The 17,197-nt window shown below is 38.3% G+C and overlaps 1 protein-coding gene across 2 annotated transcripts in view; it reads right to left on the minus strand.

The window, feature by feature from the left end:
* Pkn2 (protein kinase N2) overlaps positions 1-14,396 on the minus strand; it is a 93,855-nt gene extending 79,459 nt beyond the window's left edge. Inside the window, exon 1 of one of the 2 annotated variants that reach the window (XM_021157819.2) lies at positions 14,003-14,396. In XM_021157819.2, the coding sequence (XP_021013478.1) occupies positions 14,003-14,050 (48 nt within the window). In that variant the 5' untranslated portion in view covers positions 14,051-14,396. The remainder of the gene's footprint in view (positions 1-14,002) is intronic. The other variant, XM_029474931.1, reaches the window with a different exon arrangement.
* Between the last annotated feature and the right edge of the window lie 2,801 nt (positions 14,397-17,197).

Consider the following 17,197-nt stretch of genomic DNA (forward strand, 5'->3'; position numbering starts at 1 on the left):
ATCCAGGGATCCATCCCATAATCAGCCTCCAAACGGTGACACCATTGCATACACTAGCAAGATTTTGCTGAAAGGACCCAGATAGAACTGTCTCTTGTGAGACTATGCTGGGGCCTAGCAAACACATAAGTGGATGCTCATTGTCAGCTATTGGATGGATCACAGGGACCTCAATGGAGGAGCTAGAGAAAGTACACAAGGATCTAAAGGGATCTGCAATGCTATAGGTGGAACAACAATATGAAGTAACCAGTACAGCTCGCCCAACCCCAGCTCGTGTCTCTAGCTGCTTATGAATCAGAAGATGGCCTAGCCAGCCATCAGTGGAAAGAGAGGCCCATTGGACGTGCAAACTTTATGTGCCTCAGTACAGGGGAACGACAGGGCCAAGAAGTGGGAGTGGGTGGGGGAGCATGTGGGGGACTCTTGGGATAACATTGGAAATGTAAATGAAATAAATACCCAATAAAAAAAAAAAAGCCAAGCTGCTGAGTTTTCAATTGCCTTTCTTTGTAGCCATCCCAGTGAGGAGTAGGGGTAAGATGTGGTGGTCTACCAAGCAGAGTAAGCAAGAACACAAAATAAAGCACCACTGTTTTTTAAAAATTTATAGTCCTTATATCTTTGTTGCTGGTTTTTTTACCTCAAAAAAAAAAAATACAACCCCCTTTTTTCATTTTCTGCTTTCATATATTGGTTCTCATTATTCCATTCTCCTTGGACTTACTGCTCCTCAGATATGTAGCTTAAAGGTTTTAAATTTATGAGTATGTGTGTGTGTGCATGCAGTGTACTTGGAGGGCAGAAAACAGCAACAGATCCTCCGGAACTAGAGTTGCAGGCAGTGTGAGCCACCTGAGGGTGATGCTAAGGACCACATTTTTATCCTCTGCAAGAGCAGCAAGTGCTCTTTTAGCCCCTTAAGTCATCCCTCCAACCTGTTGTTTAAATCTTAACCAGTAGCTTTTCATGATTGTCTCAGCAAGAGGACTTAGAATCTAGAGTGCCATTGTCTAGGTCAGTAGTGTTAATCACATGTCTGTCTATATAATTTAACTTTAAATGTAAAGTGGCTAACAAGTGTGCTTAGTGGTTATCAAGCACAACAAGCTTACTGCTGAGCAATGCAGTTTTAATGGGTAATGGCCAGGTCCATTTCTTTCAACAGATCATAGTTCTTAACATAGCATACCTGGCAATGCTAAGTACTATAAAGTATTTGGATTTGTTTTTGTTTGTTTGGTTTTTGGTTTTTTTTTTTTTTTTTTTTTTTTTTTTGGCCTTTGAGACAGGGTTTCACTACAGTACCTTGGTAGACATGAAGCTCAAAGCAACCTTCCTACCTCAGCCTCCTAAATGAATTATAGGTGTTGAGTCTGTGCCTAGCAAATATTTGATTTGATAACAACTAATCACTATATTGGTAAATTAGTTCTACCAATACATGTTGTTTGCTTAACATTCTTGAAAAGCAGTAAAAAAGCAGAAAGAAATGTCTACAGCTCAAGAGTGGCTGCAACTCACTGATTTTCTTCGTACTTAACCAGTTCCTCAGTCCATCAATCTTACCTTCAGCTGAAGAATTAACTGCCTATGGATTCTGACTTTAACTCTCGACTGTATGGGCATTTACACATTAGTTAATAAATAATAGGGTTGATTTAGATTCCTTTTCTGGGCCATAAGTGGTGTGCTTGATGGCTCCATTTAGATATGTATTTTCTTTTAACAATGCAAGCCCTTAATTGCCCTTTTAATTTAAATAAAGTCCTGAATAAAAAACTTCATTTGGTGTTCAGTTGGCATTGTCTGGGCAAGAAGTGAGTTACTCAAATGTACAAATCCTATCAATACAACTTTGGATAATAGCAACAGTTTCTCTGGGGACAACTGAAATGATAATGGATCTACTTTAATTTTATGACACTTCATTTCATTTTTCGTATCTGAGTGCAAAGGTAGACAGCATGTATTCTAAATTACTAAGTGAATTGTATTCTTGCTTATATAGAAAAAGCTGCTGCAAGTATAATGAGATAAAATGCTAATATTCAAAGAGCCAACTATGAAAGAATTTGCTATTTCAATTATTTCTTTTTTTCTTTTCTTTCTTTCTTTCTTTCTTTCTTTCCTTCTTCTTTTTTTTTTTATGCAAAAGCAACAGGTTTATTTTCTGGTACATCTATAGTAAAAAAAACCTACAAAGAATGGACAGTTTCCATTTAAATATCTTTCTTCATTATAGAAGGGACTTTTCTAGATATCCACATATACTGTATTTAAAAAATCATGTTTCCTCTACTACACACTAGTATTACTAATAGCTAATTACAGTTTCTCTATACTAGTATTCGTATTAGCTCATTAATTTTAATTGTAGTTAAGAACTAAGAAACTCTAAGAAACTAAAAAAAACCAAAGCTTCTACTCAAATAAAGAACTGGTCTGTAAACTGGTATTCTTTCTTAGCTCAACTACTACAATTAACCAAAGAGACCCCCTACAGAGGAGCTTATAATAAGTATATCACAGACAGATACACAGGCACAAGCGCATGGACACGCGCACACTCATACAGGACCACCACCACCATCAAGGTAAGGATACAAGAAAACAAAAGCTTAATCTTCTATTCCTATTTTTATCCCTCTTTAAATTTTCCTTAAAGTAATAACCCTTTATTATGTAGTTTTTCAATGTGGGATACTGAGGACAGAATAGTCTTAAAAGCATGTATTTTACTTCTTAAAATTGTTCTCAGAAGGGATGGTGAAATAGCTCACTATTAGATTATTTCCAGTATGTGTAGGACTGGGTTCAATCTCTCTTAAAAACAAACAAATCACTGAAGGTCAGCATATGTTCATATGGATCCAAAGTCAGTCTCTCAGGTTAAAATATGGGAAAACACATCAGAGCGACAAAAACTGAGATTGGTTCAATTTTCTCATATTAACTATTAAAAAAAAAACAAAAACAAAGCAGTTATCACACACATTCACACAATCACTATCATAGTTATCACACACATTCACACAATCACTATCATNCACACACATTCACACAATCACTATCATAGTTATCACACACATTCACACAATCACTATCATCCTTAGAAATAAGGGATTTTGTTCTTCTGGTTTATGAGGGTTTTTGTTTTTTTTTAAATTTACTCATTTTATTTTGTGTGTGTTTTGCCTGCATCTATGTCTGCACACCACATTGCTGACTGGTGCCTTTGGATCCCCTGGAAGTGGAGTTACAAATGGTTGTAAACCACCATGTTGGTGCTGGGAACCAAACCCAGGTCCTCTGCAAGAACCAACCACTTGGCATCTCTTAACCACTGAGCCATCTCTCCAGCCCTGAAATAAGACTTTTTAAAAGTATTTAAAAAAACATAGCCAGCAAATTAAAAATATCTTCTAAAAATAATTTTACAAGTCAACAAACTAATATTAGTAAAAACCAAACGAATCCATGATTTCAGAGAATCCTGCTGATACTTCCCTCAAGATGTCATTTGAGACTGTTACCAGAAATGCTTAACTTTAATCTCTGTGACAGAAAAAATACTCAAAATACACATTTTCTAAGACAACTTGTTTTAAGAGAGGAATGTGGGAGAAGCACTAAACAAATGGTTACTAATTACTTGATGTTTTCCATACCTGAGATGAATCCTGTATTCCTCAAAGAATCTAGCACCTATTCCCTTAACCAAGAAGATGGCTACAAAATGATTTCAGATTCATACTATTTTTCTATACTATCCATACTATTTTTCGAAACAAAAAATCCATGAGTTTATATCTTAATATACTAACCTCAAATATATCTATAATTTACTTCTCATCTGAAAGTATTACATTAGCATTTATATAATACTCAGCTAGGTGGTAGCTTTGCATGCCTTTTTTGTCCCAGTGCTCAGGAGGCAGAGGCAGGCAGATCTCTGAGTTCAAGGTCACCCTGGACTCTCTAGAGTGAGTTCCAGGACACCTAGGACTACACAGAGAAATCCCATCTTGAGATACCAAAATAACAAAACAATAAACCAACTGTTAACATTGACACTTCTCAGCTGGACTGTAAATAAAACATAAGGACTCGGCTAGGAAAGCATATTTTGTTTGTTGTGTTTTGTCTTATTTTGTTTTCTAACAGGGTTTCAGTGTAGCACTGGCTGTCAAGAGACTAGCTCTGTAGACCGGCTGGCCTTAAACTCAAATAGATCAGCCTGTCTCTTCCTCCTGAGTACTGGCATTAAAGGTGTGTGGTACTACCACCTGGCTTAGGAAAGCATTTTTAAACTGAGTAATTCAAGGGTAAGCAGAAATATAATCTATAAGGGACTTTTTGTCTCATCTAAATTGACATAAATCAATTAATTTTTTTCTAGAACAGGTCTATAAAATTTCTATGATAAAATATTGTACGATAAGCAAAACTGATTCTATCCAATATAACAGCCACTGGCCAAATGTGGCTATTGAGCACTTTTATTAAATTCCATTAATTTAAATGTTAATAGCTACACATTAGTTATATCCTAACAATTAAAATAAAAAGTTAGCTGCCAAACAGCCTCAGACAGGTCACAAGCACTCAGAATATGAGATAACAGCTCTACGTGTTATCTCCCTTGAAGACAAGATGTACAGGTGGAAAATAGTTATATTAATTTTGATCCTGCAGCCCTAGGCTATGTTAGTGTCCTAGTTAACAAAAAAGTTACTAAAGTATAAAGATAAAAAGTAAATTAGTTTTGAAAAGAGAACCATATAGAATAAATATTTGAAAAGAGAACCATATAGAATAAATATATGTGGTTTTGTACAAATATATACAGTGGGTTTCTGGTGTTTGGTTTTTTGAGAAATAGTCTCACACTACATCCCTGGTTGGCCTGGAACTCCCCACATGGACCAAGTTGGCCACAGACTCACCAAGTTGCCTGCCTCTGCCTCCAGGGTGCTGGGATTAAAAGCACAACACAAAACTTTTTAAAAATTCAAATGTTTATAAAGTATAAAGTTCCAAAAAGCCACATTAATTGTTTAAAAAGTATACTATTGCACCGATTTAAAGACTTTTATATTCAGCATCTATAGAACCTTCAGCAGTACACAGTGATGTCTCAAGCCTTCACATTTAGTCATTACCCACTCAGGGGCTCACCTGGGTTCCTAATGTGACAAAATACTTCTGACAGAATATGTAACAAAAATCTAAAGTCACTAAAGGAAATGACGTGCTTTTCATGGATAGAAATGCAGATATATTCAAAGAAATACAAACACACAGTTACACAAGTCTAATGATGTAGCAGGCTACACATCAGCAAGTGCCAGGCTCAGGGGACAGAATAGTGGGGTTTTTCAAGAGTCCAAGTTTAGGTGACATAAAAATCAAAGCTGAATTTCAGAGGAGTTCCTACTGCTTGGTTATTTTTTGTTTTGTTGGTTTCTAAGCAATAGCAATAGAGCTGGCTTTTAGCATGTCACATGAACAACAAGGGTAGCAAAAAACAAAAATAAAATTGATACAATAGTTTTCCTTCCTTAAAAGACAATTTTAGTGGAAAGGTACAACAAAAAGCACGGCTCTCAGGTTTAAAGATGATAGAAGGGAAAGTTGAGGGTAAGGATGGAAATAACACCACCAGGAAAAAGACTGCATCTGCCAGGATAAAATTAGCATAGACTAGAAAATAACATAGAACATCCTTTTCCTTATTATTCTGTATTTAATTCTGAAATGCTAGAATCACCAAGTGTTAAGATACTACCAAAAAAAAAAAAAAAAAGAAAGAAAGAAAAACAATGGTTTACAAATTGGGAGAGGAGTAAATTGGGAGATATTTGGGATGCTGGTAGGGAAAATGGAGGGTGGATATGATATTTCATTGCACATTCAAATAAAATTCTCAAGATTATTTTTTAAATAGTTTAGGAAAGCTTGTAAGATACCAAGTGAAAATGAATTTATTACTCTTTGGCTTTAAAATATCATTTTTTTTAAATTTAAAACAGTTTATCACTGAAAGATATTTGTCCCTGCTATAGTTTGACCTGTCTCCCAAAGGTTCTTGTGCTAGAAACTTAGGCCTAGTGGTAGTGCTGGGGTGGCCTACAGGAGAGTGGGTCTTCTTTGTCCCTTGACTAATGAGATGATAGTTGTTAGAAAACTAGTCCACTCCAAATATGTTCCCCCTTCTGCAGGTTCCCAGGTCCCCTTTCTGCTTCTTTACCATTACAACTGATCTGTGACATAGCCTGGAGGATCACCTGTTAGGACACTGAATTGTCCTGTACAAAGTCAACAGCTACCAGAATCATGAGCCAAATAAACTGTTTTGCAAATGTGTATATTGTGTAACAGGTCTAGCCTCTTTTAATGTATACAATTTAATTTATAAATATAGAAAACACCTCCAATTTCATTTGTAATAGCTTCTTCAAGTGATTTAAGTTTTATATAAACTCTAAATAAAGATAATTTTAATGTTAGTGGTAACTATGTCAAAGACTTTAGTACTCTCATGACTAGGTGGCAAATTTACAGATGGATTTCCAGTTCTCCTGACAAAAGATAATTTTTCACAATCGTTTTAGTACCTTTGAAAATTTTAAACGTCTTGGGTATTTTTAAAAACTCTAAAAATATATATCCTTGAAAATCCTGGGGTTTTACAGATTGACTAAAAACAAAAAATAAAAACTCTACAATGTGGTAGACAATAATAGAATTATATAGAAAACTGTAATGAGAGAGAGGAGCCAGAAGATATTGAGGTTAAAGGTGACATGGACTGGGTATATACAATCCTGCAGATTGGGCCTAATTAACTCTTGACACTAACAAAGGGCAGTTTAAGAGAGCAGCTCACTCTTAAAACCAAAACACTTAAGACTGAGGCAAGAGGACAGATACAAGTTCAAGACCCACCTGAGCTTCATAGTGAATTCCAACATAAGCTACACAAAACAAAGACCTGACACCAAAAAACTACAATGATCATGTGTAAAAATGCACATTAAGTACTTTGTAATTCAAAAGCATTCTTCAAATATGTCATTATAAGTACAACATATTACTATTAATATCTTCCACCTTATTCTCTTCATTTTGTATAAGATAAACTTTATAACCAATCTCAGTGGTTATTTATAATAACTCTAGTATAATTAACATAATAAAACAAAGACCTACTACTGTGCCAGCCTTAATGAGTCTGTCTTTATAGCAACTTGATAAAGCAAAGTTCATGCTTGATATGTAATTTAAGATCCTCCATCAGGTATAAGTCAATTCTTTGTTTAGTTTACTCTAGAGATTTATTTATGAGTATTTTGCTTGTTGTATGTATGTATATATGTGTGTGTGTGTGTACATATATTTGTATGTATGTACACCAATTGCATATCTGGTGACCATGAAGATCACAAGAGGGTGATGGATACCCTGAAACTAGAATGATGAGCCATTACATGGGTAGTAACAACCAATGCTCTTAACTGCTGAGCCATCTCTGCAGCCCCTGTAAGGCAATATTTCAAAAGGGCAAACCAACCCTAAGTATAGAAATTTTGTGCACAGTTTCTATGAGGTTTTAACACAGTAAAAACTCAAACTACAACAAAAATTTATAATGAACATTCTCTCTTGATGTTGAAGTACAAAGATAGGGTTTATGTAGAAACAAAATGGAAATTCAAATATGCGAAACAAGAAAAAAACTGGGCACTTAGTTCTACAACAAAGAACAAATATATCCAGTTACAGAGTTCATATTATTTAGTAATTTAGAATACTGCCACAAACCTTTTTCTGTAGTACAAAAATGTACAGAACCTTTTGTACTTTGTAGCTATATACAATCTTACTTCAAATTGATAAAATACCTCAAAGTCTCTGGGAAATCAAAAAGGCAGGCTATGAATTTATTTAAGCAGATCCATGGAGTCTGCAAGTGGTGGTACAGTTCAGTATTTGCAATGCACAAATAAAGTCAGCATGTTAAATTTTTCAATAAATGCTCCATCCTAGAAATTCATTACATAATGTAAGATTTCAAACATTCATGCACACAAACTCATCTTGCTGTTATTTTAAGTTAAGACCGTCATGGAACTGTCTCCATGTTAAGATAGCTATTTTCACTATCCTCTCCCTCTATAAGACAAAAGAAAGGGGGGGGGGGGATAAAGTTAATCTATGAAGTATGATCAATTATCTAGATACCAGGCCAGCAAGTAACAGACAGTCTCACTATGTAGCCTGAGCTGATCCTCAAATTCCAATACCCTTGCTATACCTCTAATTAGAGAATGTGCCATCATGCCCTGAAAAATGAAACTATCTTAAAATTTACACTTGATGAGGGGAGAATTGCATTTATCAGGTACCTTATGAGCAGCTGAAAGAATAAAGGGATGAAAGTAAAATATCAAGACAGTAGTGAGGAAGTAAACGATTTCAAAACAGTTGTTAGTACAAGAGTCAACGTTAAAGGCTGAGATAGTAACTAATAAAAAAGGACTAGATTTCTAGCATAGTCAGAAGGAGAGTAGATTTTAAAATTTTAGAGAAATATAGTGGATTGGTAAGAAGACTAAAAACAATTACAAATTGCAAATGGTTGGTTACAAAAGCTAAATTGCTAATTCACTAAATTTACTAATTTATAAAAGTATGGTCATGCATTCCTGTAATCTCAGTACTTGGGTAGTTAAGATAAGTACATGAACCTGGACTCCATAATAAGACCCAGTCAAAGAAAGACAAAATGGGAGAGGGAAAGTGGGAAGAATAAACTTTTTGATTCTACATAAATATAATTGTTTTGTATTAGAGTTAGAAGATCGCCCAATTTAGCAAATACTATTCAGGAAGACAGACATTAGTATTCTCAAAATTAGAAGCATCATAAGCAGACACAAAAGTACAAAAAACTTGATTCACACATCTGCAAATAGTCCTAGCTTAATATATCCTAGCTTAAGACAGACAGAGAGAAAGGTCTAAAAATATTTACAAAGGCCAGAAAACAGAAGATCCACTTAGTTCTACAAACAAAAGAAAGTTATTGAATTTAAACACGTGTATTTTTTTTCTAGCTTATACACCCTTCTCAGAAAATAATTGCCATCTCTAAAATAATTCCATTCCCTAAGCACCATAGTTGAATGGACCAAGGTGAATAAAGCCAATCAGATTTTCTCAGTCAAAGCATTGGAAACCAGTGTACAATATACACTGGTCAGTTAGCCATGGCTTAATGGGCATTTGAGTTGTAAGGTTAAAAAGATAAAACAACATGGACTCAAGAAAAAGAAGAAGGGGGTAGGGAAGGAAGGTGTTCAGTTTCCTGTTTAGTACTCAAGGGACCTGGTCGCTCATATTCATTCATTCATTCATTCATTCATTCTCTCTCTCTCTCTCTCTCTCTCTCTCNCACACACACACACACACACACACACACACACACACACACACCAGTTAGCCATAGACTTGTGAAGGCTTTAGAGAATGAAAAAGAACAGTAAGGCAAAACAACTTCTGGTTAAGATGTGGTAGGGATGGGGTACAGGGAGAGAAAGATTAAAATCTCAGAGATTAAAGAGAAAAAGTTGAGTAGGTTTGCAATGTGGCTTACCACACATCACTCAATAGAGACAATGACAAGATAAGGCATTTCTTTATTACAAAGAATAGGTTAGACTTAAGGAAAATGTAAAGCTTAAGCTATAAATGGAGAATATTGTGGAATTCAAACAAAAAGAAATCTTCTAAGGGTGCTGGAGAGATGGCTCAGTGGTTAAGAACGCTTGCTGCTCTTCCAGAGGATATGAGTTTGGTTCCTAACATCAAGTCAGAAAGCTGACAACCTTCTGTAACTCCAGCTCCAGGGGATCCAAATGCTTCTTTCTGGTCTCTGTGGGCACATTCAAATGCACATACCCACATCAAACACACACCTACACATGATTAAAAATAATAAAGGTAAGTTTTACAAGGGAAATAATCCATAGCATGAGAATCAGAAACATCATCGAGACAATGTATTATGGCCTTTTGACTTGTAAAAGTTAAAAATGACAATATCAAGTATTGAGAAAGACCTTTAGTCACATGTATTTGTTAGCATGAGTATAAATTCATATTACCCCATTGGGAGTTCAGTATCACCTCTTAATGCCAAAAGCCTCACACCTACCCTCTAAAGCATAGAGCCTCTACATACACTTTTAGGTCTTACACAGACATACATGGGGAGCATGTACAGACAGTTTATAATATCTTCACTCACAAGTATGGAAACAAAAAAATAAATACTAACAAGAGTTAAATATGCAAATATTCAACAATGGAAGATATCCACTCAACTAAATATATAGCAGTTATACTGAACTCAGAGATCCCATCACTTGGTAGGCAGAGGCATTTGGCTGAATCTATGAATGAAGAGCCCAAGGATACAAAGGTTAACTGTAATTGAGTATGACAATAACTATAATAAATTTCTCATAAAATGATCAAGACAGTCCTCATTATAACGTAACAAATGAAACCTTCCTATTAATATTCCGAACATCTTCTAATGCCAACATTGAACTAGGTTGTAAACAAACTTAAAATTTAAACTATGAAGTCACTTGAGAAAGCAACCCAATGTTAATTTACTTAACATTCTTGTTTGTTGGTTTGTTTGTTTTTGAGGCAGCATCTCACTATTTAGCTCTGGCTATCCTGATAAATATATAGACCAAGCAGGCCTTGAACTCAGAGCACTCTCTATGCTTCTCCCTCTGAGTGCTGGAATTAATGACATGTGCCACCATGTCTGACAACTTAATTCTCTTGAGCTTAGTTTCCTAATTCATAAAATAAAACTAACATATCTTACCCTACTAGATCTTTGTGAGTATCAAATAGGTATAAAAGATACCTAAGAGCAATGTCTGATATGTAGCAAATAATGTTATTTGCACTTTCATAAAACTCCCTACCAGTACAAATGTTATTGTGCTATTCTAAAAAGTAAAAATCACCCTGTCATGTTTAGGTCCTTCAGCAGTTTTGGCAGATATTCAAATGACATTAACATCTATAATTTAAGGGTAACTACCTACCATAACTTTTCTCTTGAGTAAATTTCCTTTAACCAAACAAACACTTTAGGAACTTTGATGAAGGAGATGAATCAACAGTATCAACAAAATTATTTTAAATAGTTTCTTCTACTCAATATTTGGTTCTGTGTTTTCTTGAAGTAATATAGTCATCTGGAGATTCTTGATACTTTTCATTAATCCCAGTTTTCTTAGAAATAAAATTTAGGGTTTATTTTTTTGTTGGTGTTGTTTGTTTGTCTCACAGAAGTAAGTTTCCTGCTATGATTCAAATTTTAAAAAGTAGGATTATTATATACAAGCTAGAAAAGGTTTAAATTTTTAAAAAGCCTGCTTTTGTTTTTATTTTAACAAATATTCTTCCTTAAGCCTTCAAGTCTCTGCCTAACAAAGTTAATGTGCACCCTATTAATGCTGTCTTGTTTAATAAGCCTCCACCTTATTAGTGAGAGTTAAAAATGATACTCACAGACACATTATAGTAAGGATGAAAACAAGATAATGTGTTTCTGATTTACAAAGTTGCCTTTCTAGAAGCAAAGGTTATTAACAAGTCAATTCTGGTTCTAGCAAAGTATTTCAAATTCTGCAGTAAGATTAAAAATGAAACTGAATAAATAAATAAAGTTTGTCATCGACATTGTAATCAGTATCTAGAGGGAAACAGTATTAAGACAAGAGATGGTGAAGTAACAGTGCTCAGCCACTAAACACATCTTACAACTGGTTACCTACTAAACACTTCGTGTGTTTGCCAGAAAATCACTAAGAGCTAATTTTCCATCTAAATAAATTCAAACAATTTAGAAAATTTAAAAAATGACTCTTTGAGTAAACTTTTGGCAAATAACAAGTCAATGTACATTTTCATGACTAGACGAAATAAGTGAATAAAAGAGGTGTAAATTTATGGCCATGTATCTTAAGTGATGATAGGGAACAATATAAATATCTTAGTAAACATAATAAACTTTAAATGCAATAACTTCTACTAGAACTGAGAATACAAAGAAAAGCGTCCTCGATATATAATACAATGTAAAAGTTACTATTAAAGTACCACTTGGTAAAAACTAGTTTTTAGAGGAAGCTACACTTTATTATAAAACATAACTGCATTGGGTGTTCCTTTGATTCCACTTTTTAAATTGTCATATTTAAAGGCTTTTATCATTCTTTAACTGCTTGTTACTGCTAAAATTGACCTTACTAATAAAAAGGTCCTAAATATAACTTAATAAAAAATGCTTTCCGTTACAATGCCAAAATAAGTGCCATTTATGCCAACCCCCAGAAAATATAAGGATGCCATACACTTTATAATTCTAACACCACTGATTTACAAAAAAAAAAAAAAGGAAAAAAAAGGTGCCATTTTAATGGCATTTTCTCATCAAAATCAACGTGTGCTTTTCATATTTCAAAATAAGGCAATATATGCTATTTCAAAAAAAAATTAAGACCAAAAGTACATGCTTACTTTTAGAAGCATGTAAAATTTTTAAAAAGGATCTATTCAGTTAGCAAATGAGTGTTGTGAAGAGCTGCTTACTAAAAGCTAATTGTAGTTAAAAGGTTATATAGTGGCATTTTCAAATGACAGGAAATTCAACTTTACTTTTCCAAAGGATTCCACAAGTGCAGTAGTGCACTAGTGTACCCTGCTGAAGTCTGTAATTTTTAAGATATTGCAAATATCATAGCAATGTGTAAACTTATATCTGATTGCCTGAATATACCAGGCTTATAACGAGCTTTAGAAAGAAATGCATTTCAAAAAGAAATTTAAACATTTAAGCAACTAGTAATTTTGTCGTCATTAAAAAAAAAAAAAAATCAACCCTCTGATGCAACTGTTAAAACTGCCCAACTTTTCCAAAAGAAATGCAAGTGTCTCCGTTCTCACCTCTAATCTTTGAGTAGCCAAAATATCAATACGTTAAAACAAAACAAACCCAGTTTAGAGACAAAATTTTAATCCAGATGTCAACATCTCTTGAATACTCCAAAGTAAGGAAAAAATAACCAACAGGATAAACTTAAAGTCTCCTACTCCGTAGAGATCTCAAAACAAAAATCGTGCTTACTTCATCAAGTATTTAGCTGGGAATAGGAAAGAATAATGTTGCTTCGACACCGACTACACTAATTACGCCATCTATTTTGTTATCTTCTGCGGACATGTGCTGCCTAACGTTTTCACTTAATGAACTGTTCTCTGGTTTGTAAACAACTTCTGTAGCTCTCTCTCTCTCTCTTATGTCCAAACCGGAGGGAAAATGAAAGTCTGGGGCGGTAGGGGGGGAAGCATCAATATCTGAACTTCCGGATGTGAGCAGGGGGAGCCATCCGAGGGACCACCTCTCTCTCTCACGGAGTTCAAAAGGAAAAGTTGGGAGAGAGACGCGGCCCGCAGATCACGCTACGGGCTCTCGGTCACCTGAAGGGGGCTGGCAGCGCAAGGCCATCACTTCGGAGCGAGCCCTCGGGGACTCAAGTTCGGGGGGCGCTCTTTGTGCGGTCGGAGGGGAAAGGGAGGGAACCGCCCACAGCCTGGGAGTCATTCAAAGGAGTTCGGGAGCGGGGCTGGGGGGAGGGCGGGGCGGTGACACCCGGAGGGGACCCGAGCGAGTACTCGGCCCCGCCCGCGGGGACGGGATCCCACCGCCCGGTGGCTTCCGAGAGCGCGCGCGGGAGACCGGGTCCCGGGGCGGAGAAGCGGCTCCGGCCTGACACTCCGCGAGTTTCCACACCTAGCGGGCCAGGGGCGCGCTGCGCCGCGCCGCGTCCCCGACCCGGACCCCGCGGCCGCCTTCCCCTCCCGGGTTCCCCGGGCGGCGCTCCCGCAGGGCCGCGGCCCTTACCTGCAGCTCGGTGAGGAGGATCTCCCCCCGGTCGGGGTTGGACGCCATGGCGCTCCACTCGGGCCTCCGCACCTGAAGGCGGGCAGCGGCGCGGCCGAGGGAGAAGGCGGGACGGGAGAGCCGGGCGGGGGGTGAGGACCGGAGAGAAAGCAGCAGCTAGGGAGTCATGGAGGCGCGGCCCGGCTTGCAGGCGCGTCTCATGGAGAGCGGCGGGGAGCGAGGGCCCTCGCGGCGCGGCTCCCCTCGCCGCCCGCCGCCGCCCGCCGGACTCTGTTCCCTCAGCCGCTCCCTCAGGGCGACGCCGGGAGCCGACTCGGAGCTCTCGGTGAGAGGCGCAGCGGCCGCGGCGGCAGCTCCTCCTGTCGCACCATTTGGCTGTCACCGCGTCGCAAAAGCCGCCGCGCTTGGCGGCTGCCGGCGCACGTGACGGCCGCGGGCCCCCGCCCCCGGCTGGGCGGGCTCTGGGAAGCCGGGGTTGGCGGGGACCCCGGGGCTTGGCGCGCGGGGCGGGGCGGACTTTGGGCGGGCCCGGGTGACAGGGAGGCGAAAGGCCCCGGGCTCGCGTCGCCGGGAGGCGGGAAGTCGGGCGAGCAGGCCACACCCACCGCGGCTGCGCTTAACGGCTCTGCGCGAACGCTAGGTCTGGCCTCGGGCGGTCCGCAGGTTGGGCCTCGCTTCGGCCCTCCCTGCGGGGGACCGCGCCCTCCCTCCCGCCCGCCCGCCCCTTGCTGTCGCTTCCTCCCTCCCCCACCTGCCGAAGCGTGTCCACCTCTCGCCTTTGGCTCGCGCGACGTCGCCACCAGTAAGGTGCACGGCGAGCCAAACCCGCGCGGAAGAGGCCCTTGGGAGAAGTGGGCGTGGTCAGGGCGCCAGCCACTGCTCCTTGCAGTCCCCACGGGCTGCCTTTTCCTCGAGCGCTACCCTGAACTCTGTGGTTGGGGCTAGAAAACTACTGAGCTCAAAGCTGACTTAGCTCATTTGTTGATTTTTTTTTTTTTAACTTAAGTTTAATGGAAAGAGATGAGGCAGAATCAACGTCGGGAAGGAACCAAAGCCGACTTTACTTGGGGAGGTATAAATGAGAACTAACTACTTAGTTGCAGAGTCTACTTAGTAGCGAGCCTTAACTAGCTACTTAGCAGCCTATCGGAATTAGCTACTTAGTAGCAGAGTACTTAGTAACATAGTGTAACTTGTGGGAAAATGGACTTCCACAAGTAACACTTATGTCTCACCAGTATCAACAGAGACTCTTAAGCTGTAGCTTTTGTCTAATCAATGAGTGGACACTCTCCGTAAACGCTTCCCTTGGGGTTCTGAAGATTAAGTGCATATAATATAGCTGGTTCAAAGCAATGTGGACAAAGCGGTGATGGCTATTTAGGTGAGTGTGAGGAGTTAAATGGCAGGTTTCAGGTGGGTAGCTACAAGTCTGAGAAGCACTTTACCTTTCATGTGACATTGATGCAGGCTCCTGCAGATATTTCTCCAAGAGTCATTGAAATCATTGAAGTCAGAAATCATTGAAAATCTAGAGTTCTGTGACTCCGGCTCACAATATATTGACAAAACTTTTCCGTTCTGTACTTCAAAAGTTTTACTATTTATATGTTTAATGAACTGCCTGGGCTTGTTATAAGTAACAAGTGCCTTAATTATTAAGTTACATAATCAACTTTAGAATGCGTTTAATGGATGAACACGGTTACTTCGCCAAGTGTCGTCTTAGGAATACTGTTTCACTCTAGAAACTGATTATAGCTTAAGTGAAATATTTGTAAACATACATCCAGTTTCATCATACTGCAGAATGTGAAATACTTTGCTAGAGCTGGAATTGGCTTGTTATTAACCTTTGCTTCAAGAATGGCAGATCTGTAAATCTGAGACACATTACTTTGTCTTCATACTTACTATAGTGTGAGTAACATTTTTAACTCCTGCTATTAAAATGGAGGCTTAGTAATCAAGGAGGCAACAAGGAACTAACAACATTTGGAGACGCCAAGATATATGGTTACCTTCCCTAGTAACCAGCAGAGAGAGTTAGGCCCTGCAGTTATGAGCAGTAGTAAGAAAGAGTCTATAACAAGTAAGTGGGGAGTCCTCTTGAGGAAGCAGTGTTGTGTCCAAAACACTATTACAATTTTAAATGGTAGGTACAAAGTGGTAGGGGGAGATAATGCTAGTATGATTTTTATTGTAAAGTATACACAACAAAACTTATCATTTAAAGTGGGTCACTAGATTCCTATTGATATGTTTGTTTTTTTAATAATTTACTTTTCTCCAGGAAAGAGATGAGAAACTTCATATATACATAACAAGTGGCTAACTATTAAGTTAAGAAGTATTTGCGCAATGCCAGGTGTGATGGTACACTCCTTGAATCCCAGCAATTGGGAGGCAGCAGCTGGCAGAAGTCTGTGAGCTTGTGGCCAGCCTGCTCTACATAATGAGTTCCAGACCAGCAAGGATTACATAGATGCTAGACAAATAGAAACACAATAAGATTTCTTTAGAAAAACAAATTTAGATATAAAAAGAAAAACGAGTGTTCTTTAGAAAAACAAATTAAGGTCTAAAGAGAAAATGTTCACATTTCAGCAGCATGGAAATTTGAACCTAGGAGACAAACATGTAGCCTAGCTCTCACAGTAAGTACAAAATAATAAACCGCAGCTTAGCTAATTGGGAAGGAAATCGTACTTTTACTAAGTGATGTAGGAAAAGAACTAAGTCTTAGAACTGGCATTCCGTTTGCCACCTGGGCTGGTTTTAATCTACACTGTGCTTTAAAATAGAATCCTCATAAACTGAATTCAAAGAGCATTATGACCCTCAGATAGTTACCATAGGAAAAGACTTCAATCTTTCATAGTCCTAGTGTTAAAACCAGTATAATAACTTTAATGTTACAAATCATCTGCAAGTGTGTAAACAACAAGTGCACAGGTCTTTAATAGTATAGGAAGTTTTTCTGAAATTAGTTGTGTTGGGGAAACTAGTACAACCCAAAGGGAAGACAGAAGACCTGCAGGATCAGAGTTTGGAAAGCAAATTAGCTTAGGCTAAAAGCTACCACTCAGCTCATAGTCAGTCTCATTCATTCTCTCTCTCTCTCTCTCTCTCTCTCTCTCTCTCTCTCTCTCTCTCTCTCTCTGTGTGTGTGTGTGTGTGTGTGTGTGTGTGTGT

This window comes from Mus caroli, chromosome 3 (genome assembly GCF_900094665.2).
Source record: "Mus caroli chromosome 3, CAROLI_EIJ_v1.1, whole genome shotgun sequence".
Classification (NCBI taxonomy): Eukaryota; Metazoa; Chordata; class Mammalia; order Rodentia; family Muridae; genus Mus; species Mus caroli.